This window comes from Crassostrea angulata, chromosome 2, assembly GCF_025612915.1.
Source record: "Crassostrea angulata isolate pt1a10 chromosome 2, ASM2561291v2, whole genome shotgun sequence".
NCBI lineage: Eukaryota > Metazoa > Mollusca > Bivalvia > Ostreida > Ostreidae > Magallana > Magallana angulata.
Window position 1 is genome coordinate 56,688,986 of NC_069112.1, and position 24,398 is coordinate 56,713,383.

The 24,398-nt window shown below is 31.9% G+C and overlaps 3 protein-coding genes across 3 annotated transcripts; 2 read left to right on the forward strand and 1 right to left on the reverse strand.

Annotated features, from left to right (window-relative positions):
• Window positions 1-601: 601 nt before the first annotated feature.
• Window positions 602-10,601, forward strand: LOC128174537 (multiple epidermal growth factor-like domains protein 10). The gene is made up of 10 exons (XM_052840069.1): window positions 602-608; window positions 2,748-2,972; window positions 3,477-3,728; window positions 6,322-6,459; window positions 7,471-7,608; window positions 8,170-8,310; window positions 9,561-9,698; window positions 9,842-9,985; window positions 10,086-10,206; window positions 10,298-10,601. The coding sequence occupies exons 1-10, from the start codon at window positions 602-604 to the stop codon at window positions 10,488-10,490; spliced, it is 1,497 nt and encodes a 498-aa protein (XP_052696029.1). The 3' UTR covers window positions 10,491-10,601.
• Window positions 10,602-11,247: 646 nt separating this feature from the next.
• LOC128172600 (uncharacterized) lies at window positions 11,248-13,639 on the reverse strand. Its single transcript, XM_052838384.1, has 7 exons — window positions 13,383-13,639; window positions 12,999-13,096; window positions 12,793-12,867; window positions 12,481-12,603; window positions 11,987-12,103; window positions 11,624-11,808; window positions 11,248-11,523 (listed from the first exon to the last, which is right to left on the reverse strand). The coding sequence occupies exons 1-6, from the start codon at window positions 13,489-13,491 to the stop codon at window positions 11,626-11,628; spliced, it is 705 nt and encodes a 234-aa protein (XP_052694344.1). The 5' UTR covers window positions 13,492-13,639; the 3' UTR covers window positions 11,248-11,523; window positions 11,624-11,625.
• Window positions 13,640-14,785: 1,146 nt separating this feature from the next.
• Window positions 14,786-24,082, forward strand: LOC128172585 (uncharacterized). Its single transcript, XM_052838370.1, has 17 exons — window positions 14,786-15,602; window positions 15,708-15,833; window positions 17,310-17,407; window positions 17,518-17,713; window positions 17,837-17,925; window positions 18,403-18,532; window positions 18,969-19,231; window positions 19,329-19,476; window positions 19,579-19,751; window positions 19,867-19,927; window positions 20,213-20,362; window positions 20,483-20,560; window positions 20,724-20,849; window positions 21,156-21,352; window positions 21,590-21,728; window positions 22,052-22,216; window positions 23,312-24,082. Exons 1-17 carry the CDS (start codon window positions 15,132-15,134, stop codon window positions 23,618-23,620), a joined length of 2,919 nt encoding a protein of 972 aa, XP_052694330.1. The 5' UTR covers window positions 14,786-15,131; the 3' UTR covers window positions 23,621-24,082.
• The last annotated feature ends 316 nt before the right edge of the window (window positions 24,083-24,398 follow it).

The window sequence follows — 24,398 nt, forward strand, 5'->3', positions numbered from 1 at the left end:
TTTCATGATAAAACCTTATACCTAAATAAATACGATTGTAAAACCAACTCAAATCTATAAATTATCAATGCCCACTTCCATTTTAGATTAACTAGCTAAAATGATATCTACACATACTATCATGCATTACCCACACCATGCATTTTGCGTCAGTGCATAATATAAATATTTTATGCATTAATTAAACAATTTTGTTAAGCAATCGCTATGTGATACCAGTCAATTTGTTTTTTAGCCAACATAAAAGCGAGAAATAGTTGTAAAACATTTCTTTAATATGTAGAAAAGGAAAACAATTTTTTTTAAAACAAATGTTTAATAAATAAATGTAAGATGTTTTCCATAGTAGGGAATTAGCTCCTAAAGCATACGCATTTTGCTTTTGTTTTTAATATCTCTAATTCTTTTTCGTGTAAAGTATGCCTTAGTTTTGTATTTTTTTTTCATATCTCTTTTGGTTCTTTATGCATTGTTATAATTATCTACATGAATATTAGTTGTAATAAAAATACGCATAGTACTTTAATGTAATAAAGAAATAAAATTAAAATTCTAAAAATAGAAGTAAAAATTTACTTAGATAAGAGGATAATATAACAACATGAATAGTAAGTAGAGGAAAAAAAGATTAAAAAAAAAAAAAGAATCCAAGTGAATACGAGAACAATACAGTAACATATATTTTTAAATACACTTAGGAATAAAGAAATAAGCCGAATAAGAATAAAAAATACATCAAAACTTCTGGGGGTAGTTCACATCCAAAATTGTCTTTAATATATCGTGTTGTATGTGTAAATAATTACAGATGATGACAGTAACTATTTAAAAAACAATTTTATTACTGAATTTGCAAAATGTTTAAAGTATAAGCATTGTACATTAAAATACACTGCCAATCATGAAACACTTTAACAGTTTTATAACTAGATGCTGTCTTTGGACAGTAATACCCGCACCAAGTGTTTGCCCCTAAATAACACCGTTTACGTCAGTTTAATTAAAAATGAATGCCACATGCAAGTTCCGGTAATACATTTAAAAATTATAATTTGCATATCTGAAGGATGAGATCCCTTCCCGTATGATAATTCACATGAGCAGCACTGTATGTGCAATTTGGGTTGAACTGTTTGCATGTGAATTTAAAGTTAATTAATAATCTTAACATTTCATGTCATAGAAAGTATAATGGTCTATATAATTATTACAAACAAACTTGAATTATGTCCCTTCTCAGTGGCAGTTGCCGGCTTTAGATATGCTTCTGTGTGTCTACATGTACCTAATCGTGTGCACAGATTTAGAAAACGGGTGAAAGTGAGGGTTCCAGACCCCCCCCCCCATGAAAATTTATTTATATCAATAAACTTACCAAAAATATATATTCTTGTTCCTTGTGTCAAGGGGCATCAAACGGTATGTAGGTCCCAGGGGTGGTCGTGACCTCCCTTGAACAGGAAGTGCACGAATATCTCGAAAACGGTTCAGATCCCCACGCCTTAACCTTATATATTCTTGATCCTTAAACGGCATCAAGCGGCAATGGGCCCAAGGGTTAAAATTAATTTTTTTAAACCGTAATGCACATCTATAGAACAGTCTCTATCATATCCCAAGATATGATGTGTCTATCCATTAAATCATAAGAGGGGTTCTAGGATCTATAGTTTTTTAAGTGATAGAAACGTCAATTTTCTGCTACTATTTGACTCCCTTGATGAAATTTAAATTTCTTAAACCTTACTGCACATATATAGAACAGTCCCTATCATATCTCAAGATATGATGTGTCTATCCATTAAATCATAAGAGGAGTTCTGGGATTTATGGGTTTTTTTGGGAGTGATAAACGTCAATTTTCTGCTACTATTTGACTCCTTTGATGAAATTAAAATTTTTAAAACCTTATTGCACATCTATAGGACAGCCCTAGTTATATCCCAAGAGATGACGTAGCTACTCCACAAGTTGTAAGAGGAGTTCTGGGAACCATACTTTTTTTGCCAAAAAAAGTCACTTTTTGTTTTCCCCTTAATAAAAAAAATTCTGGAACCTGATCACACTTCAATATGACACCCCCAATTATATTTCAGAAAATCATTTGGCTACTACAAATAAAATGACGTGTTTTAAATCAGTTTTTTTTTTTTTGTTAAAAGACGTCATTTTTTAGCCATTTAATGGCCCCAGGACAAATTTGAAAATTCTGAAACCCTTTTGCGCAGCTATAGGATACTCCAAAACATATTCCAAGAGATGCTTTGTCGACTGTTGAAAATGTAAGAGAAGTTCGAGGAAGAAGGGTTTTTGTAAAAAACCGTCATTTTTACCAATTATTTGACCCCTAGGTCTACCAGAGAATCTTTGCAACCTTTATACAAAACAACATGACACGCCAAATCAAACTCCAAGAGTTCAGTTTGCTGGTTTATAAGATGTAAGAGCAGTTTGAGAAAGTAAAACGTGACAGACGAACGAACGGACGGACGGACAAACGGACGGACTGACGGACGGACGGAACAGGGTAACAACAACATACCCGAACTTTCTTTAGAACAATATACATGGAAATAACAATGCATGTTTGCTTGGTCTTGATAGAAAGAACAAAATCGTACACAATGTTACGGGTCGTATTTTGTTTAGAGAAAGGATTCAACTATTTCTCTATATTATCAATTTATCTTTGAGCTTCAGATCTTAAGTATTCAATATTTTTGTATATTAACACAATTTTTTATTAGAAAATATTGCGTTGAATAAGCCAGCACGGCAGGAATATCCTTTCAACAATGAGTGGGTAGCGGGTCTTGCTGTTGACGGACGGGAATCGGATCTTGATGCTAATGGCGGACAGTGTACAATATCAGATAATGGAAAATCAACAGCAATGTGGCGGGTTGATCTGGAAAGAGTAAACAGCATACACCACATCTTTATACAGTTCAGAACGGCTAACGTTCCCTGGGGTAATCCTTTTATTAGACATTACCAACAAAATATTAAGATAAACAAAAACACAAGAGAACACCAAAATCAAATCAATTAATGTTTAACTATTGCAATACATCTTGAAAAGTTCTTTAAATTATTTTGTTATACTTTCATGTTAAATACTGAAATCTGATTGGTTAAGACGCAGTTAATAATATTTACTATTACCCTCTGCGTTAGCAACGCACTTGGCAACGGGTAACATTAAAAAATGTTACATGCGCGAAAATTATGCGCGTACGGTTCGCTGTAGAATTCACGTTATTCCTATATAAAAGCAGTAAAATTTTCTTAAAATTTTTAAAAAAGACATTCAGTATAACAAAATAAATAGTGCCTGTTTGGGAGGATAACAGTTGAAATTGACATCCCTCGAAAACCATTGTCAACCTCCGCTTCGCGTCGGTTGACAATGGTTTTCTCGGGGTGTCAATTTCAACTGTTACCCTCCCAAACAGGCACTATTTATATAATATCAGACGTGAATAACATATACACGGGGAGATTCATGGGATACTCTGTCTACATATCAAACACGACCAATAAAGACAATGGAGTACTGTGTTTTAAGGATACCAATTATACCAGAGCCACAATACCCAACCCTACAAACATAACGTGTATCACACACGGGAGATACGTCATTTACTACAACAACAGAACTCATCCTCCGTATCCTTCTGGGTATTCTGAACATGCATTTAACTGTCTTTGTGAAGTAGAAGTTTACGGTAAGTTACTAAAGATAAAATTATACAAATAAATACCTATGTAATTATTAGTGATGTCAACAAGTACTCAAGTAGTCGACTACTGCTCGGTCACACCGATCATCGACTAAAATTTTATTAGTAATAAAATGAATAGAATTTGAAAATATTTTTTTTTCTTAACGCGGCAGTTTTTTTGTGCTACTAATGTAAAAAAACAAAAGAAAGCAGTTTTCTTTTTTCGAAATGTTTCATCCGTAAGTTAAACTCTTTTCCATTGGTGTTCCTGGTGTATTTTTAAAGCGGCTACTAATTGATCTATTTTGGTTTACATGGGCAGACATGCACTTAAGAACAATTTGTGTCTCCACTAATCGGTATTTATTGGATTAAATGTTTTCATAATCAAAAATTTATTCATCAATCATTTTGTCAAGTCATTTGTTTTTATAATCATTAATCTTTGATTATTTATTAGATACGGACAATTATTAAATAAACATTAAACATGTCATATTTGATTTGCCAATTAAGATGAGATGGAGCTCATATGATATGTGTAAGCGTCACAATAAAAAGGAAACGCCATGACAGTTTCTAACGGATATTTGAATAAAATACTTTTCAATTCATTTTAAATCAAATACATCTAGTACATACATGTATTATCATAATTTTCTAATTTTTTTTTTATTTTAAGGTAAAGTGTATATGACAGTAACATTATTTGATTTGAAAAGGACACCTATTTTCAAATAAATCATCGTGTACTCGACTATCGCTCGACTAAAGCCTCCGATTAATCGACTATGCCATCCGAGTAAAATTGACATCCCTAATAATTATATAAAATGGGCTTTATAATGAACCTATTAGGATGAAATAGTTTAGAGACTTATCGAGGAGCTCTAATGCAGAACTATTACATGTATCACTGAATTAGTTTGACTCCTTCGTAATGTACACACTATAATCATATAAGATGGTTGTTTTTGATTGTCCTATATTTCAAGGATTGCACATTTAATGATTTTTTCCACATGCAAATTGAAAAAGTAAACCATTGACTGTTGAATGTTCCCGTTCGCTAATTGATATGGTTGACATTTACCAAATTGTACTTACTTTAAATGAAAAATCAACAGAACCATTATGTTTTTGCAAATATTTTTTCACGAAAGAAAAAAAGATGGCTTTTAAAAAGAAATTTTAGAATATCGAGAATTTTGAGTCCAGAAAGCAAGTAACTTTTTTCAGGAGTGCCTATCTCAAAGAAAGTTAATTGAAGCAAACTCTGACTTGTGTCATAGAAACTCATGAGCAATTGTTTTCTCTTCTATTTCTTGAGAAAACTTATTGATAGCATTCTTAACTCTCATAAGCCAAAAGAGCTAAAATCTACATAATTTAGTATTAGCCAGTTTATTTTTTGACTGGTTCTAGCCTTCGGCAAAACAAAAAAATGGACTACCGGAAACACGTAAGAATCAAATGGTTATTCTTTTTATATATCTAACGAAATGATGCACCTAACAATAATTAATTAACCTTTTCTTACATTTTATGATTAAAAATTAATTTGTTAGAATAAACATGTAAATATTAACAAAATATCATAATATTAACAATTAAATGCTTTCTTTGAATCATGCAGATTATGAACCTAACGCTGGTTATGCATTTCGTCAGTAGTGCCAGCATGAATCACCCAAAAAAGCATTTTATCCATAACTGATAATGTTCCAATTTAACGACTATAAAATAGGTATCAATATATTTGTATAACTCCATCAACATTACCCACCTGAGTCATCCATACATATAAAGTAAAACTAGAATCAAAAGATAAATGTTGCACTCTGCCACTATTGTGACTTTGATTTTATCATTCATATTATTACAGATAAGACCAGATGACAATAGAAGATTATTTAATAATCACTTTTTATAATATTAATACCAAATTATGAATATTTGATTCTTTCTGTCCAAAATTATTTAACAACCATTATTTAACATTGATAACATTTGTAAAAAAAAAAAATCCTTGTGGTTTGAAACCACAAGACAACTCAAATAAAGCAAAAAAATATACAAAGTACATTCCGCAGCCAGATGTAGGGGTTGAGGTGGTTGAAACGCTTTAAAAATTTATAAAGACTTTAAAATGATCAACTGAAAAACTAAACGACGCACCTGTAATTTTCCCGCGAAACTAGTCCATTAGTTACACGCTGCGAGATTACTTTCGTAATTATTAATGAAACTGCCCAAAAATTAGTATTATGCTGCAAGAGAGATAACTCTGCAAAACTAGAAAGCAATATATATACATTAGGCTTTTTAAGAAATATTAAAGTAATTTTAATGTTAAAGTAACTCTAATGCATATAAATATCAAATATTAATCGGGAGATTGAGAAAGTGAATTCAAAATCTGCTTCACTTGTTCGTTTATTTTGAAAAAAAAAGTTTTGCAATTCTATATAATTATCATGAAGACGAATACACACCAGTATGTTCCATTGTGTTATGTGAAATGCAATCCTTCATATCATGCTGAAAATACAATAACTGTTTGTCTTCTTATTTTATTTTTTCATATCTTAACCAGGATGCCCGACCCCGGGATTTTATGGAAAGGATTGTTCCTTATCTTGTCCTCGGAACTGTCAAGAAAGTCGTTGTAACATTGTAAATGGAACGTGTCTGAGTTGTGTTGATGGATACAGAGGTCCAATTTGTAATGAACGTATGTTTTGCCTTTGCTTTTGTGCGTCTTTTCTTAAAAAATTATCAAAGTCAATTATAAAGAATAGCAGTAAGGACGATTCGTACTCAGGGTATGAGTTGAATTGTTATTAAGTTCAACGTCTATGAAAAATTTGATCTAAAATTTGTTTATCAAATGAATTAATTTGGCATCACATTTACTATTTTACTGTGTTACAGATTTAGGCTCAAAAACGACTTAGTGCAAATAAGAGGAAACGAAAGCTAAATTTTTCGAATTTTGTTTTCCACGAAAACACTTATGGCTGTACTATAATAGTAAAAGTTAAGGTTTTATTTACTAGTCAATACAAATTTTCATATATTCTATTGATTATGTGTAAATTATTTCTTAAGATAATCGAATGGCACGCAATGAAAAAAAAAATTATAAAATGCTTAAAATTAATAAAAGACTGCATACATGTATATCTAGCTTTTCCTTATTAATCTCATATAGATATCATGACAACATATGGGTTATTAATGTAATTTCGGACTACTTATGTTTTAAGAGTTATCACTGTTCAGTGTTTTAATGAATAGAATAAGAACACTGCTAGAGATTCAAAAAGAAGAAAAAATTCAGGCTTGAATAATTATAGATACATGTAATGTCACTGAAAAAGTTATGTTTAGTTTATATTTAGCTGGACTGGAATTTTAAAACTGTATTTTAAGTAATATTTTCACAATGAAGAAAAGTTTAATTATAGTGTAAAAATTAAAAAGAATTTTTCTTTATCAAAAAAATAGTCAGTGATCATTAACTCAAAAAGAAGGTCATTGACCTACATTTGAAGAATATTTATCTTTTTTAATGTTTAAATTAAAGATCTAAAATACACAATTCAAATTTTGTCATTATCATTAGTGGATTTTTTTTTTCAATTCGGAGTAAAATTAACCATTTAAAGCCTCTAAAGAGAAAAAATGACGAGACTTCGCACATATCAGAACAATGTTAAAACAAAATGTATCTATTTCACAGAATGCAGCGGCAAAATGTATGGCCTGGAATGTAAGCAGATTTGTGGAAACTGTATAAACAAAGAACAGTGTCATCATGTGAACGGAAGTTGTCTGAATGCTTGTGACAACGGATTTTATGGCACCAGATGTGACTTAGGTATGCTGAAAAGTATATTTGCATTGGTTTAAAGTAAGTGTATCAAAGTATGTATATCAAATAAAAATGTCGATGGTTTGTTAACATCAAATTCTGAAGTAAAGTTTAATTGTTTAATATAATAATGTAACAATAATACAAAATTCTACAAAACAAAATCTATACACTTTATGTAACAAAAAAGTTCACCACTTTTGGTGTTTTAATGACAACGTATTAACAATGTAAAATTATCATGACTATTATTTGTCTTTATATGTACTATTCCGTTCGTAACTACGGCCTTTTAACATAAATATGGTATGCAGTGCCTAGTAACATGGTTTCAGGACTTGAATTTGAAAAGTTGGCTTAATGGGGTTAAGATTCTTTAACATTTATTATATCATTTGAGCTAAACCATACAGCTTTTGTTTAAAATACGAATGAAATTGTGATGCTCTCTGAGAACTCCAAAATGTTTTGGTTTAAACATCTAAATATTTTAAATCTTATTCTTACATTTTAAGACTTTTTTTTAAATAGGAGTTGTTTATACTAATCAATTTGTCATCTGAATAGCATGTCCTGAAGGTCGTTATGGTTTAAACTGCCAGGAACAGTGTAACGTCAACTGTGGAGTTTCATACAGATGTGACAGGGTGACAGGGCAGTGTGAAGGAGGATGCCAAGTGGGATGGAAAGGCACCCCCTGCGATACAGGTAACGTTGGAGTTTTTTTTCTTGAACATTGTCATTAGATACGAGTAGCTAATGTCAAACCGATTAACAGTATCATATGATATAATATAAAATTATTTTTGTCTATAACAGAAAAAGTAGTACAAATAGATAAAACCACACGTATTAAATATTTATAATTTAAAACCTGATTTGAATTGATATGTACTTCTTTCAATCTTTTTAGAACGAAGAAGCATCTTTAAAAATATGTAAATAATTTAATTTTAGGTGTACTGCCTAATTCATTAGGAAGTAAAGTTATATTTAAGTATAACATAATTGCCAAGGTCTAAATACGACGTGCCTGCGAAACGTATTAATCCGTTTGACGTTACGTTTCAATTTTTGTACAAATTAACGACATTTTACTAAATAATTGGCCTTATTTTTTAATTTCATTAGAAGAAAATTAAACAATAAGAAATTAATTTAATTTCAACATATGTTATACGAGTATAAAATAACGTGGGCAAGTTTGCGCTTTTTCATAAACTGATTTGCGCTTTTAAAGCGTAATCTGCCGCAGGGTGTTTAATATTGTATAGCATAGGTAGAAATTAAATTCATTCCTTAAGGTAGCTAAACACAGTTTCGTATAAAATCAAGGGGGGGGGGGGGTCTTGCTTGGGGAAAAAGCATGATGGGTAGGGGGGTTTCCCTGCCATTTTGATGCAGTATACATGAATATTATTATTTTTTATTTCTCAATTGCATAATGTAGAGGTTTATCTTTTTAAATACATGAAAAAAGTACGTAGACATTTTTTAAAAATTAATTTTATTAGACTGTAAAAGGGAGGTAACTCCAAAAACCTCCGGATCTTACACGTGCAGAATTTCATGAATTGAGGGTAATATAGCTCTTTAAAAAGCTGGCGAATGTACCCTGAAAATACTATAAAACTGCACGGAAATTACAGTGGCTGATTTACCTGCATTCTGCTGTTAGGGGGAGCCTAAAATGCATGGGTGTACTGTATTTAGAGGCATCTTTTTGTCTATTTTCCTCATGTTTTCAATGCCAAATAAATTCCAGAAGTATGTTACATATGCATTATTCTTAATTATTTACAAAATTCACAATTTTATCTTTCTTTTGATATATAGATATATATGTAACATGTTTTACAATTTAATTTTATACGGGTCAGTTTTGCTCGTCCCTCATCTAAAAACGTCCTTATAACGTTACATATAGAACTGTGTTTCGCACCCTAAATATATTACAGAATGCAATGAAGAAAAATTTGGAAGGAACTGCAAATATTCGTGTGGCAACTGTCTAGACAAAGAACAGTGTCATTATATAAATGGTACTTGTCTTAACGGATGTGATAGTGGTTACTATGGAAAGAAATGTAATGAAGGTAATGTATCCTTTAACAAAATAATATATAAAGAAAATTAAATTTCAATATAAAAAAATTGATTCCTGGACCTTTTACTGAAATGAAAATGATATGAAATGAATTGTATAAAAAAAAATACCTTTTTTATAAAATAAAAATAGTTTGTAATAACAATACCTATGGACCAAGATGTTCTTCAAAGTGTGGGAATTGTCTCTACTTGTATGGAGAACAATGTGATCACGTGACTGGTCAATGTCCACGTGGATGTGACGTTGGTTACCATGGCGATCATTGTGACCAAGGTATGAGTGATTATACAGTAATTAACAGGAAATGATATAATAATTGAATTTCGAATTAATTCTTATATACATGTATTGAAATGTTATTTTATCATTTCAGTGCTTCAGTTGCAAACTACTTCTGAAACTACGGAGTTAACAAAACACTCATTTACTCCATTATATGTCTGTATTGCTGTCATTATCTTAAGTGGGCTGCTAAATGTGATTCTAATAGTCAGGTTGGTGCAAACATGAATCTTCTCAGATAAACCACAGTTGGGTTTTTTGTATTGAAGACATTAGTTCGTGATGACTTCATTTTTTTTTCAGACTACTTAGAATCAGTGTGTGTAGACGGCAAAAGGACCAGGAAAATATAACTAGACATAACGAAGGAATCACCAATGAATCAAAACACCTGAAACATTCTCCTAAATCCGGGAACAAGCAAGGAGAAGACAATTCTGCTTATTATGAACTAGGAGACTTCTCACAAGCATCTCAATACGATAAACTTCCTTGATCAAATAATACAAACCAAAGCAGTCGATGTAAAGTTTTGTTTTTTGAATAGTATACGCATATTGATTTTGTAAATATAAGAGAATAAAAACGTCATAGATCAAATAATTGTGCTCGCTCTTCCTCGTGATTCAATTTGACCTTCATTTATATATTTCATACTACATGTAGTTTGTAATTTAAAATGTAACATTTAAATGGTTTACACAGAAACACATTTGTTAATCATAGTTTGTTACATATCTTTTATCTCTATTATATTAAACTACTGCATGATACAATGTAAATCAACAATATATCAACTTATTGCACAAACATGTATAATGAAAGAATATTACTTTTCCTGTGTTTCATTTATTGTTAAGGGTGATAATTACATTTCCTTTTTTTGTAAATTGGTCGTTAACGGTAACGTCATTGGTCGGATACTCATACGTCCTGTAATATATTTTTAGATCTTAACGCAGCTTCTTTTGAATAATTTAAATTGTGTGGTCCCTCATACATTAAAATAAAATTAAAGTAAAGAAATTAAGGCCCAGTGCTGAGATCGCAGTGAACAATTGATAAGTACGTGTAACTAACGATCAAATTCATTCTTTTAGCAATGTGTCACCTCCTACACAGGCAATTGTGCCTCACGTGAAATTCACGTTAATTTCACGTGAAAAAATTCACGTGAATTTCACGTGAAAAGAGCACTCACACGAATTTCACGTGAAATTCTTAACGTGAATTTCACGTGAATTTCACATATGTAAACTAGTACACATGCACCGGCATGCTTTTCATACCTTAGAATTTTTTTTAGCCTCTCCAATGATTTCTTTGTAAAAAAATTAATTAATTTGGTTTCAATTTTATCATGGTTAAAGAAAGCATTTTACATCCCATCAAAATGTATAATCAAAACAAAAAACAAATGTCATCTTATATGTATAAATTTTATTTTTCCTACGTAAAATTTAATAAAAAATTGTTCTCCTTCACTCTCAGTCATGATCATCTTCACTCTCAAAGTCAACCTCGTGCACCTAAAATTCAAACGGATAATTATAATATATATCAAGATACTAATATGATATCATAATCATGAAACAGGATGTAATATTTTGTACTGTGTATTGTACATACATCTAAAGCTTCTCATATCTCTCAATCCGCTTTTCCTCTCGGGCTTGGAGTTTCTCCCATTTAAGAGGATCTTCATCTGAGTCTATCCTTTCCTTGTGCTCTTTCAATTCAACCCAGAAATCCAAGGAGACTGGTTCCCGACCTCTGAGTTTTTTAAGGAGCTTCTTCTCATGGCAGAAGGAGCGCTGAAAATAGATTTTTAAAAATCAATATATTTAACAAGTATACATACATTGTGTTTTTTGGTTCATGCATTTTAATGTTGGATGTCGTAGTCAATTTGATCAAGGTACAGCAATTTTGGTGATCAGACATATATTAATACAGTGTATATAGTAAATAACATAAATAAATAATAATTACCAAAATGATGGTCATCTTGATAATTTCCAAGTTCACAGCATCTGTGAACTTGGAAAAGATGGTCCTGGCCAGTTCTGCCAACTGCATTGCCCCCACATCTAATTTTTCTGAAAGCAACTAAAAAAAACCAAATCTATTTATGAAAATGTCTTACAACACACCATCAAGCCAATTTGTTTGTGTGAACTTCTCAGCAGCTTAGACATCATATTCATGACATCATAATCATTACTATACAAGCTTATGGTTCTACAGAAATACAAGCATAACACACTTTTATAACATGTCTTCATTACTAATTATATTTTTATTGCAGATGATCCACAACATCACTGTTTCTTATTATGATTATCATTCCTTGGAATGTGGCCATTTGTCTGAACAAATTTGAGAACCCTTAAGAATTCAAATTTTGTTCATAAAAGTGATCCCTTTTGCATTTATTCAATATGGGCTAAAAACTAAAATGATGTAAAATAAATTTAAATGTTGACCTTGGATTTGGTCTGTGCCCTGAAGTCAACGAACTTTCTTGCCGCATACTTTCGAACACTTCTGAGAACTACAGGAAGATCAGCGGTTACCCCGTTCTTTTGAAGAAGTACTGTCACTTTAGCCTGTAGTAATAAAGATTATAGTAAATGTAGTGCAGAGTACTCACTTTAAGTAATTTATTCATGCACAAATAAAACAATAATTAACTAATACATTTCATAGAAATTGATAATTTGTGTTATTTATCAGACATGCCTATCAGCTGATTACTTAATATAATTGCCTGCTTAATTTACTTTTCATTAACTTACTTTTAATTCTGTGTCTGGATTGACTGGGAATAGCATGATAGGGAACTTTTTCTTCAGGTGTTCAACAAGAGGGGCCTTTGATAAATAATGAGTATGAAGAAATTATTAATTCAATTTGTTTTGATCATAGACTATATGAGAGAGAGAGAGAAAAACAGAGAGAGAGAGAGAGAGAGAGAGAGAGAGAGAGAGAGAGAGAGAGATACCTCTATGGGTGATTTCTCTACAGTAAATCCAGTAGTGTTTGGACTTTGCTTATTTGTGTTCTTAGACAGTTCCTCTTTTAGTTCTTTTAATTCCTGTACTATAATAAATTAAAAAAACAAATCAAATTCATTGAAAACAACAATTTTGAATCAAACTATTTTCAGAAAAAAGGAGATATTTTCCATGCATGATGAATGAAATATTTAGAGTTATGCGCACGTACAGACACAGAGAGAGAGAGAGAGAGAGAGAGAGAGAGAGAGAGAGAGAGAGAGAGAGAGAGAGAGAGAGAGAGAGAGAGAGAGAGAGAGAGAGAGAGAGAGAGAGGGATAGAGAGAAAAAATTATCCGTAATTCTTTTTTAATATAAATATATATACATACAGACTTGTTTCAGAAGTTTTGTGTTTTCAACACAGCCATGGCAGGAATTTGAGGCACCCGAATGTCTGCTTAATAGTCTTGGGCTCGGGGGCTCCGAGTCCGAAAACATTGTCTCGCTGTTCTCTATTGTTTTCTGGCTATCCTATAATTTTAATAATATACTTAAAACCAAATATATGTTCAGTAGTAATAAGTTTTACGTGTGTGTTGAAAATACTAAATTGAGTATGGGTGTTTTTCACTATTGCTTTTTGATAAATTAATAGCGAGCGCAGCTCGCCGGCGCGCAGCGCCGGCGAGCGAAGCGAGCTCTAAGAACCAGTGTGCGCGGGAAAAAGAACGAGCTAAACCTACAGTTCATCAAACAAAATTTTTTGTCTACGTCCCATAATGCTCTCTAATGTTTTCACCCGTGGTGCTATGCCAAAAATGGCCGACTTTTAACTCGTAATTTACGGTGACTTAAAGTTTGAAGACACGTTTTAAGTACCGCATATGCTTTGGCGAGACTCAAAAGATTTGTTACATGCTTCCATACCTCCGTATTGAGTCGAGAAACGAAAACAAAGACGAACAAAGTCATGGATGACGTCACAGTGCACTCGCGCTATATTTCCCGCGATAAATTTAGAGGTGGATCAAACATCTGTAATGAGTGTACTGGCTATTTCAGTATCGACTGCGATACCTGCCTCATTGACATATGATTTTTTAAAAAATTTTTTAATATAGAGATTTTATGTATATATATTAGCAAGAGCCATACTTTACTGTCATATCGATCCATTTTTAAGCTAATTGTGCATGCATGCACAGTAGGCAGGTAAGTATGTGAGTAGGGAGGAAATAAACAATAGGATATTTTGAACTAAATAAAAAGGAATAAAATGAAAAAATAAACATTTAAAAAAAATATGTAGATATTGCATATAGTCAGACCATCAAATTTTAAAGTGGGAAATTACACACCTACAAACAGGAACCGCTCTCTCTCTCTCTCTCTCTCTCTCTCTCTCTCTCTCTCTCTCTCTCTCTCTCTCTCTCTCTCTCTCTCGATCGATCGATCGATCGATATTGCATATAGTCAGACCATCAAATTTAAAAGTGGGAAATTACACACCTACAAACAGGAACCGCTCTCTCTCTCTCTCTCTCTCTCTCTCTCTCTCTCTCTCTCTCTCTCTCTCTCTCTCTCTCTCGGGGTAGGGGTTGCGCTGTATGTATCATAACCATTAAAATTAGTACCTTTGGCATATATATTGTAGAGCAATACTCTCTCAAAAATTCTTTGACATTCGTTGATACCTAAATAAAACTATAAGTTGACAATGATGCAAGGTATGTGTAATTCTTGCTGCGCTCGCCAGAACGGTAGCACCGTAAAACATATTAGATCCTATATATATCGTTTATTTTTAACTTGGATTTTCCCTATGGGCGGAGCTTATGCAGTAAACAAAGGCATGCATATTCCTTCAGCGTAAAACAACAGCTAAAACTATGAATTTGATTATCCTGCTGATGAATTTTTTGATGTTTTTTTTATAAATAGTATATACATACCTCATACATATCTTTAATTTGACACTTCCACTCTCCCTTTCTTAATGTTGACAGTATTGTCTGCTTGACCTAGTTGTCGTCTGCAAATCTCGTGCAACGAGAATCTTACTCTTTAAAACGTTTCAAATATTCAGATAAGGGTTAATATTTTTCAAGGAGTAGATTGACGTCGATGAGCTGTCAAATATGTATCGGACAAAATTCAAGAAAAAAGAACGTTTCATTTGTGAATGCTGCGATTTTTCCACTGACCGATTTAATAACTACAAGCGACACTGTGAAACAAAAAAACACAGAGATTGTTTAGATTTAACAAATCACGAGGAAACTCTCTCAGTTAGCGATATTTATCAGGATCAGCGATCACAGGCCGATGTTGATCTGACAAGTTCTGATTCTACAGACTATGCTATAGACAGCGATGGCCCATCTTGTTGTGATTATATTGAAGATCACAGCGTCACTTCAGATTCTGATGAAACAAAGGGAAACAATTCAAAGCAAATGCAACACGAAGTTTTGGACGATGACGATGATGAAGAAATCGATACAAGGATTACGAACGACCAAGAGTCCGAGCCATCCGACTGGTTTCCATTCGAATCTAAGTTGCATTTTCTTTTAAGTGTTTTACACAGCTCTAAAACTCACCGAGTTGTAAGTATTCTCTCTCTCTCTCTCTCTCCTCTCTCTCTCTCTCGTTCACTATTGACATTTATATCGGACATTTTGTTTTAAAACACTTTTTCCCTACATTTTCAGAGTGACGAAACACTCTCATTTATTCTCTATATTTTGAGAGAGTGTTGTGTAAAAAATGTACCTTCATTGGCTAAAATCAAGTCATTTTGGACAGAAAATCTTAAACTGGATGAGATGATACAACAGGTAAATATTTTTATTATAATTTAAATTATAATTTATTAAATCCATTTGTTTAAGAAAAATTAAGAAAAAACTGGTTTTTTATATGAACATATACAAGTAAGTACATGTACATGTAGAAAAACATACATAATATATACATAATATATATTCTTGACATACACACACAGATATATATATTGCATGTAAAGTGTGTGGAAAGCTACTGCAGTTATAACACTGTAACACACACAGGGTACTGAGGGACCAGGCAAAATTTATCACAATGATGGGACCTGAACAAATTAAAATATCCATTAAAAAAATTGACATGTCCCATGGCTTTCACATTGAAAAAAAATATGTGTCTCATGCCTTTACCCTTTTATTGTATATTTGCATCAAAAATGTAGAACCGCATGCAAAGTTTGAACATTTTTCATGAAATTCTTATTGGTTTCCAGCTACCCTGCATGGTGTGTTTGATTTTTTTTAAATTTAAGGCAGGCATCACACTTGTAGGTTTTACTGTTTTAGCATGGTTTAATTAAAGGAGACTGAAATCAGAATAGATATTAAGATAATCACTAAATATGATTGTTAGCTTCCTTTTTCATGGAAACAAGAAACCACATGCAGGACGGCATGTCTATTTTTAAATAAAAATGCTACAAATCATCCAATTGACCAAAAAGGAGCAATTCTTAGCATCAATGATGATTATTCCAAATATTGTGAGAAATAACTCAAGGAAATTGCCACAAGTTTCATAATATTAGGTACCGTAAAATATTTCAAACTATTGCTTTTTATGAAAATCAAAAGATAGGGGGAGGGTATACATGTAAGGGTTATATTTCTAAGTGATGTGATGCTATTATCATGATAATATCATGTAGATGTATGAAGCATTTGAATAAGGTTTCTTATTAAAGGAGGTAGAACAATTGACCTCTAACAGATTAATTAAATATGCTTTTTTGAAGGAGAGCCCTATGAATCTGTGTTAAATAGGGGAGAGTGGAAGAATCTGTGTTAAATAGGGGAGAGTGGAAATGGTTGGTTCACTTAAATGGCCATATTTCTCTTAAACCTCAATGGAATTGGCAATATGAGGCATACCTTTTCTCAGAATTGCATAAGCTTTCTAATTTTAGGACAAGATATCTTTTCATAGAATGTTAGTGTAAGTTAAAGGTAGCGCAGTAGCAGTAGCAATAACAAGGGGAGTAACTTACTCTTAAATGATTTTTTAAAAAGATTTTTTGTGTTTAAGAAATGAAATGTTTAAAAATAATAAATGTTTTTCTTGAGTTGAGAACTGTAATTCATTTAAAAAAATGTGCTCGTCCCATGGGTACTTAATACTAAAAAAAGTATTAACGCGCTTTACTCAATTTGTATGCACACACTGCTGCAGTTATGAGACAATGTCTTTCAAAAATAATGATTCAATGCTTAAATATATATATGATGTATTATTCCCTTGTATATTATTAGAATACAGATGAAAATGGGAATATCCATTGGATGGTCAAACCATCTGCGATGCTTCAAATGCTTATAGCAAATCCTAGCACTGCACAGAAAATAGACAGGTATTCACTTAAATTAAATTTCTTTGGTGAATTGTGGGATTTGTTGGTTGATTTATTTAGCTTAAAATTACATAAACATTATTTTTTTATATAACATGTATTTGTTCCAGATATCCAAATATCTTAAAAATCGGCACTCATAAAATCACAACACAAAGCTCTGCTGAAAAGTGGAAGGAAATGAAATTCCATTGGGGCAAAAGCAAAACAATGGATTTTATTTTGGGAGAGATTATTGAATTTTCCCACAAAGAGAAAACACTGTTGGGGAAAATTAGACAGTTCATGGTAAAGGAATGTGACCAGGTAATTAAATAATTCAATAATATTGTCAGACTCACATAATGTATCTCTTTGATCTCGGCAATAACTGTAGTAGATTTGTTCATATTTCTATATCAATTGTTTGGTATATCAAATTATTTACAGGAAAATGGTGAACTCTGTGTTGAAGTTGAGGAACTCAGAAAGGGTGATCACCCCTACTTTGAAGATTTGTTTAATGAAGAAGAAAATAGGTAACTGGACTATTAATATTAAGTGCCAAGCTCAGAATTTTTTATCATGCCCCCCGCAAACAAAGTAGAGAAACATTGGAAGCTCCTACTACACATACAGAGTTCTTATGACCTGAGGATGTGTCATTAACTTAATTGACCATGGGTCAGTAAAGCAGTTTAAGGTCATTGTTAAAAAAATGCATAATTCCTGTCTAGGCCATATCTTGTTATGGAAAATGATTAGAAGCTAAAATTTGACTCAAAGGTTATTATGTCTTGACCTTGAGCTTTGATCATTTGTGCAAGTTCAAGGTCAAGTTCAAGGTCACTATAAGAAAGAGATGCATCCAAGAAGTAATCAAGTTATTATTTGCGAGCTTGCTCAAAGTACCTCTAGTTTATCCAGATTTGTCATTTGCATATTAATATGGTTTGAAATATCTTTTTGCATGTAGAACTATTTGCTCTGATTTTTAAATTTTATACTTTTTAAAGGTGTTTGGTGATTATGAACAAATCACTCTGTGTCCCAATTGATAAATGTTCTAAGTACACAGTATCTCAGCCAATTGACCTGAGAGAGGTTAATGATGGATATGAGAACTTCAATTTACTGTCAGAAGAGGTAAGCATTTGAATATCTACATATTATATATATATATATATGTGTGTGTGTGTGTGTGTGTGTGTGTGTGTGTGTGTGTGTGTGTGTGTGTGTGTGTGTGTGTGTGTGTGTGTGTGATCTATCATGGTTTTTAATGGTATATGACCCAAATTTTTATCCAACAAGATGTTTGTTTTCTAACCTCAACCCTTGGCGAGGGGATAGAAAACATGAAACGAGTTGGATAAAAATCATTTACCATTCCAAATCAAGTGAGATATTCTTTTTATTCTTTGTTTTACCACGTCTTTTGTTAAACCTCAATCTCATCTGTAAAAATTATGATTGTGAGCCTCACAACACATTTACTGCAAGATGTCAACAACTTAAATGTCAATAAAACAGCATTAATTTTTAAAATTATATTGCAATGAAAATTATAATTTTTTTTTTTCAGGAGAAAAGGGATTTTTTTGCAACATCTTCACTCTGGAAAGGAAAACCCATCATTAAAATTCCTCTTAATATATTTGTGGATGATTTGTCTGCAAACCAGTCCCGGAGATGGGCTCCTTTGCATGGGATACAAGCTCAATTGGCTGGTCTTCCTTTGGAGGAAAAAAACAAGAACAAGAACTCGATATTTCTAGCAGCATCAGAACAGGTTGCAATGATGGAGCTTTTAAAGCCAGTATGTGACGACATAAAAATGTGCGCAGAGTACGTATGACGTAAGAACACATACAATAATTTGAACATCGATGGAAGTTTGTCCACGTACATGTATATATTAGGTGTTTAAATCTGACTTTTTTAGAATAGGAGTTGACAGCTATGACGCCTTTTTAAAGCAAGAAATAACGCTAACATCAGAAATTTCATCCATAATATCCGACTACCAGATGATGAGTTTGGTTTCAAATCACATGGGACCTGCAGCAATTAAGTTTTGTCCCAAATGTTTGGTAAGAAAATTTTGAATTTGTAAAAGCTTTTAATTTCCTTCAGTTTCTTATCATTCTTTAAATGAAATTACATAACTGCAACTTTAATAAAATCCATTTCAGGCTGACAAATCAGACCCATTTACAATATGGCCATTGCGAACATCATCTGCAACAAGGAAAACACTAAGGAGACTTGAAATTCATGCTCAAGGTAGTGCAAGAACAATGATACAAAAGCAGACCGGTATCAAATTCTACGACAATTGCTTGTGGCAGCATGTTGATCCCCACAGGTATTGATTTTATTAAACAACAATTCTCTCTAGATACAAGATAGTATTAGTATTATATTATAAAGTTGTGATGCATCAATATATTGGTTTCGATATATTTTCCCTCTCCTCATAGGGATGCACCTGTAGGAATTCTTCATTTCTTGTACCTTGGATTAGCAAAACACTTGATTCAGGTAAGATATCTTTAATATCAAGAATATGGAAGTAAATTATACAGTGCACACTTGCTAAATATACCAGTATATAGTGGTTATAATATAGTTTTGCCTTGACCTATAACTAAGAAATTTTTCAGCTGGCATAAAACTTTTAATTCGAATCTCATTACCCCTTACATACAAGCATTCTTTTTCAACCTGAGCAAGATTAAGCAAATATATATGCTCTGAAAAAAGAATTTTGCATGATCCAGTATCCATAAATAACATTCTATATAATGACCTAATTTGCTTTTGAAGCACTGTGTCAGAACTCTAAGTGAACACCAGATGCAACTTTTGACTTTACATTTGGAAACTGTTGATCAAACTGACTTTTCCTACCGCATCAATGCTGACACTTTTTTCAAGTTTTTGGACAGTCGACAAGGAAAGGATTATAAACATTATGTAAGTATGAAAAGTTCAAAAGTGCAACTTTTCCTTATTCTTAGACACAAGTGATGCATGGCAATGAGCAATTTCTTTAGGTGTTTATTCATGTACTTATAGATGTTAATCTTTTTACAGCTTCAGGTCGCTCCATTTAATATGGAATTCGCTGGGTTGAAAATGCCATATGTTGAAGCACTTGGAAAGCTTGCTTTGGTAATAGAGAAATGAATTATAGCCATTAAAAAAAAACATAAATGTATACTTATGATTTTAAAACTAAAATTCTAAAATTTAATCACAAAACAATAACATATTTTCACTCTTCAATCAGTTGAATTATATGTATTATTTGATTCATGTACCAGTATATTTTCAGATATCCAAGCACATTTATCAAGGTGTTACGTCAGTTGGTTCTGAATTTGAAGATTATCTTGCATTTATCAAAGACAACATTCCTCAACTTGGCAGCAAAAGCAAGACACATTTCTGTGTTCATATAGTATGTAAAATATAGCTTCCAATTGACTTGTGTTTACAGTATCACTAATAAATGACTCAATTCTGAATGTAACATATATACCATATATTAAATACTGCAAGGAAAGGCACATTAATTTCAAGCAGATATATAGATGGTTAACTATGAATGTGGCAAAATACTTTCAATAAAGGATAATAGGACGGATATATATATATATAATGTAAATTCATGGCACATATATTATATCTTGTAAGTTACCATATGGTAAATCATACATGCTTGTACTTAAATGTTAGATTGTCTGATCTTGTTTGATAATTGCAGTCTGATGACATAATAAGGCATGGCCATCCTCTTCATTTCACTGAAGACGTGTTTGAAAAAAACCACAAATCAATAAGAGAGAGTATTCGTCATCAGAACGGCCATCAAAGGTCAAGGGATACGGTCATCCAATTTGCAAAGTCAGAATTGACAAAACATGTGGTGTCTGGAGGTTTCTTGCATTTGAATGATACATGGTAACAATTTTATTGTTTAATTTATGTAAATATCAGTAATTTTTTTCAGTTCCATACGCAATTTAAATCTAATGAAATGTTATATGTTCAAGCAATATTTATCTGTTATGTATAGTTATGTCAAACCATTAGCTCATGGAAATGAAGTGTAAATATCAAAAATTTATTACATGATAGATACATTTTTTCCCCCGCATATTGATCGACTAAACAACTGATAAAACTATTATCTTGCAGGAAACAAGCTAGCAGTTTTGTGCTGTCATATGGAAATGACAAGAAAATCAAGTCTTTTCTTGGAGTCCCTGACCAAAATGAAAATTTTAAAGCTGGGGAGCTGCGGAACGTGACCAGAACTTCTTCAAGGAAACCAATGGCAAGTACATATATAATTAATGATTATAGGTTAAGAATAAATGTATAGATTATTACCTGGCCATAGTTTTTATATCGCATTCCTTATTAGCCCAATGCCACTGTATATTCAGCATGAGAGCCGCTAGGCTCGAAATCAGAGTTGAAGAAGGCATATATACCAAACTCTACATCATAATAGCTGATGGTTGACGAAAATTTTATGAAAAAATAATTAATGTACATGAATCTGTCTTAATTAAAGGAATGAATTGTATTAACTCTAAAAATGAAATTTTGTTTGTCTTTGAGGGTTTTATATATTGCTTCATCTGCATTAAACAGAGTAACCCCAATCTACTGGAAGAGTTGGAGTTGCTCACAATATCTGTTGCCATTGACACTGATATTGCTAAAGATGCAAAACTATACAGCTGCCTAGGATGCATAACAAGCGAAGGAGATTATGCAGGCATTCAAAGCTTTGTCTTATATTCAGAAACTGTAAAGGTAACTTTTAATTAAGTATAGATAATATAACAAATATGGATATAATGAATATAATGAATTCATTTCTAGGTCACCTGAGTAAACTCAGGTGACGTATTGCTATCTGTTTTCGTCCGTCGTCATGCATGACTTCTGTCGTGGGTTAACAATTTTACATTTTTAACTTCTTCTTAAAAACTACAAGGCCAATCGTTACCATTTTTGGTGTGAAGCATCTCTATGATAAGAGGAATCTCATTTATGAAATTTATGGGTCTACCACAGGAGAAGTGAGTAACTCATGATGATTTTTAAAGCTGTTTATTTGTTTTTTGTCTAAATGCCCACAGGGAGAGCTTCTGTCTGCCCCTGGGGATGGGGGATGGGAGGTTGTTTTAGATAAAACATGTATACTAACCACCTTGTTTTACATGTAGATTATCCATGAGAACATATACACATAAAACCTATCCTAAAAGTTAACAAATATGGGATTATTATTTTCTGTCAGAGGCTTGCAACTTTTTAAAATCAGGTCATGCACTCTATTATGATCTTTAAGTTTTTCGCTAAAATTATAGGTTTCATAGTCCTTTTTGAAAGAATATTTCAGGCAGGGAGATGGCCGTTATTACAAATTTATAATTTTTTTTACTTCATAATGAAACTTAATTAAATGCATATATGAGACTCCTAGACAAGTTTGGGTATGGGTTATATGCTACTCAGGTGACCATTAAGGCCTATTGGCCTCTTGTTTTTTAAAGTATTAAATTGATTTTATTTGTTGATACATTGTCTACATCAAATGGAGAATGGTTTTGTACATACAACTTTTAATGAAAACCATATAGCTATATTGAGCTTTATGGCCAACTCGGATTCTTATCATAAACTGCAATAACAGTACCAAATGTAAATGTAACAAAACATAACATCATGTAGGTTGATATGTTTTTTAAACAGAGATATTGTGACATCATTAAAAAAGGTTTATATAAGCGTTAACTTCTTAAATTAGCAAATGAAATAGCATATCACAAAAATATAATAATGTAGTTATAATGTAGGAATTAAGGGTATTGTATGTAATGTATATTCCGATATTTGTTTCAGGACAGGATTGGAGTGATTCAGAAGCTTCTACGTATAAAGACCAAGACAGCAGAACACGAGATAGCTTTTTTGAAAGTGTGCAACATTTCCTTTACAAGTTGCAACCAAGTGGTGCAGTTAACAAATGAGACTCACATTAAGAAAACATGCCACATTCGGCATGTTGTTCATGTTATTCATGACTGCAAACGAGGTGGCTGCAGAGTTGTAGAGAATCACAATGAAAAATCTCTAAAGCACAGCAATCACAATGGTTACATTATTAACAGATTTAGAATTTCCAAACTACCCGATAAGCTACAATTATAATTGTTGGTGCAGATCGATACAGTTAGTTCAAATGCAGATTAATGCTAGGTACTTTTAAATGAATATTCCAAGTCTTGTAAATGATTTTTTTTTAAAATTTACCAATTGGAATAACATTGTATTAATAAATAGATAAATTAAAGAAAAATTTGCTACAGCAAAAATCTCATTATAATGACATTTTTCAAAGAAAACCAATGAGTTTTGTCAGTAATGTTTACATATGACAACAGCAAAAGATTCTTGCCTTATTTTTTGGAAAATTATCTAACTAGTGTTATTTTTGATTTGTAGTCATTCTGCTTTGAAATGTTCACTTATCACTTGTAAAGTTTTACAATAGAATAGCATTAGCAGTTTTGTGTGCCTTTATTGTGTATAAAGCACCTTTTCTAATCTGAATAAGTTTGTATTTCTATTCTTGTTATAAAATAGGTTTGTATTTCTGTTCTTTTTATACATGTTAAATAGGTTTGTATTTCTATTATTGTTAAACATGTAAACTCTTTATTATATGATGATGATATTGTATTACTACCTGAAAGCAAAAATGGGTTTACATAACTGTTTAAATATTCTTGAAACAGTTCACCCTTGAAACATATTGTTCTAAATCAAAATTACAGGTCAATATTGAAAAATCAAAAGTTCTTTTATTTAATTCAAATGTGAAATCTTGTATTGATAAATTAATTTACTTATAATGGAAATTTACTTCAAACTGTGTCAAAATATTGTCATTTGGTTTAACTTTAATATGTAATGTACTGTTTATAAC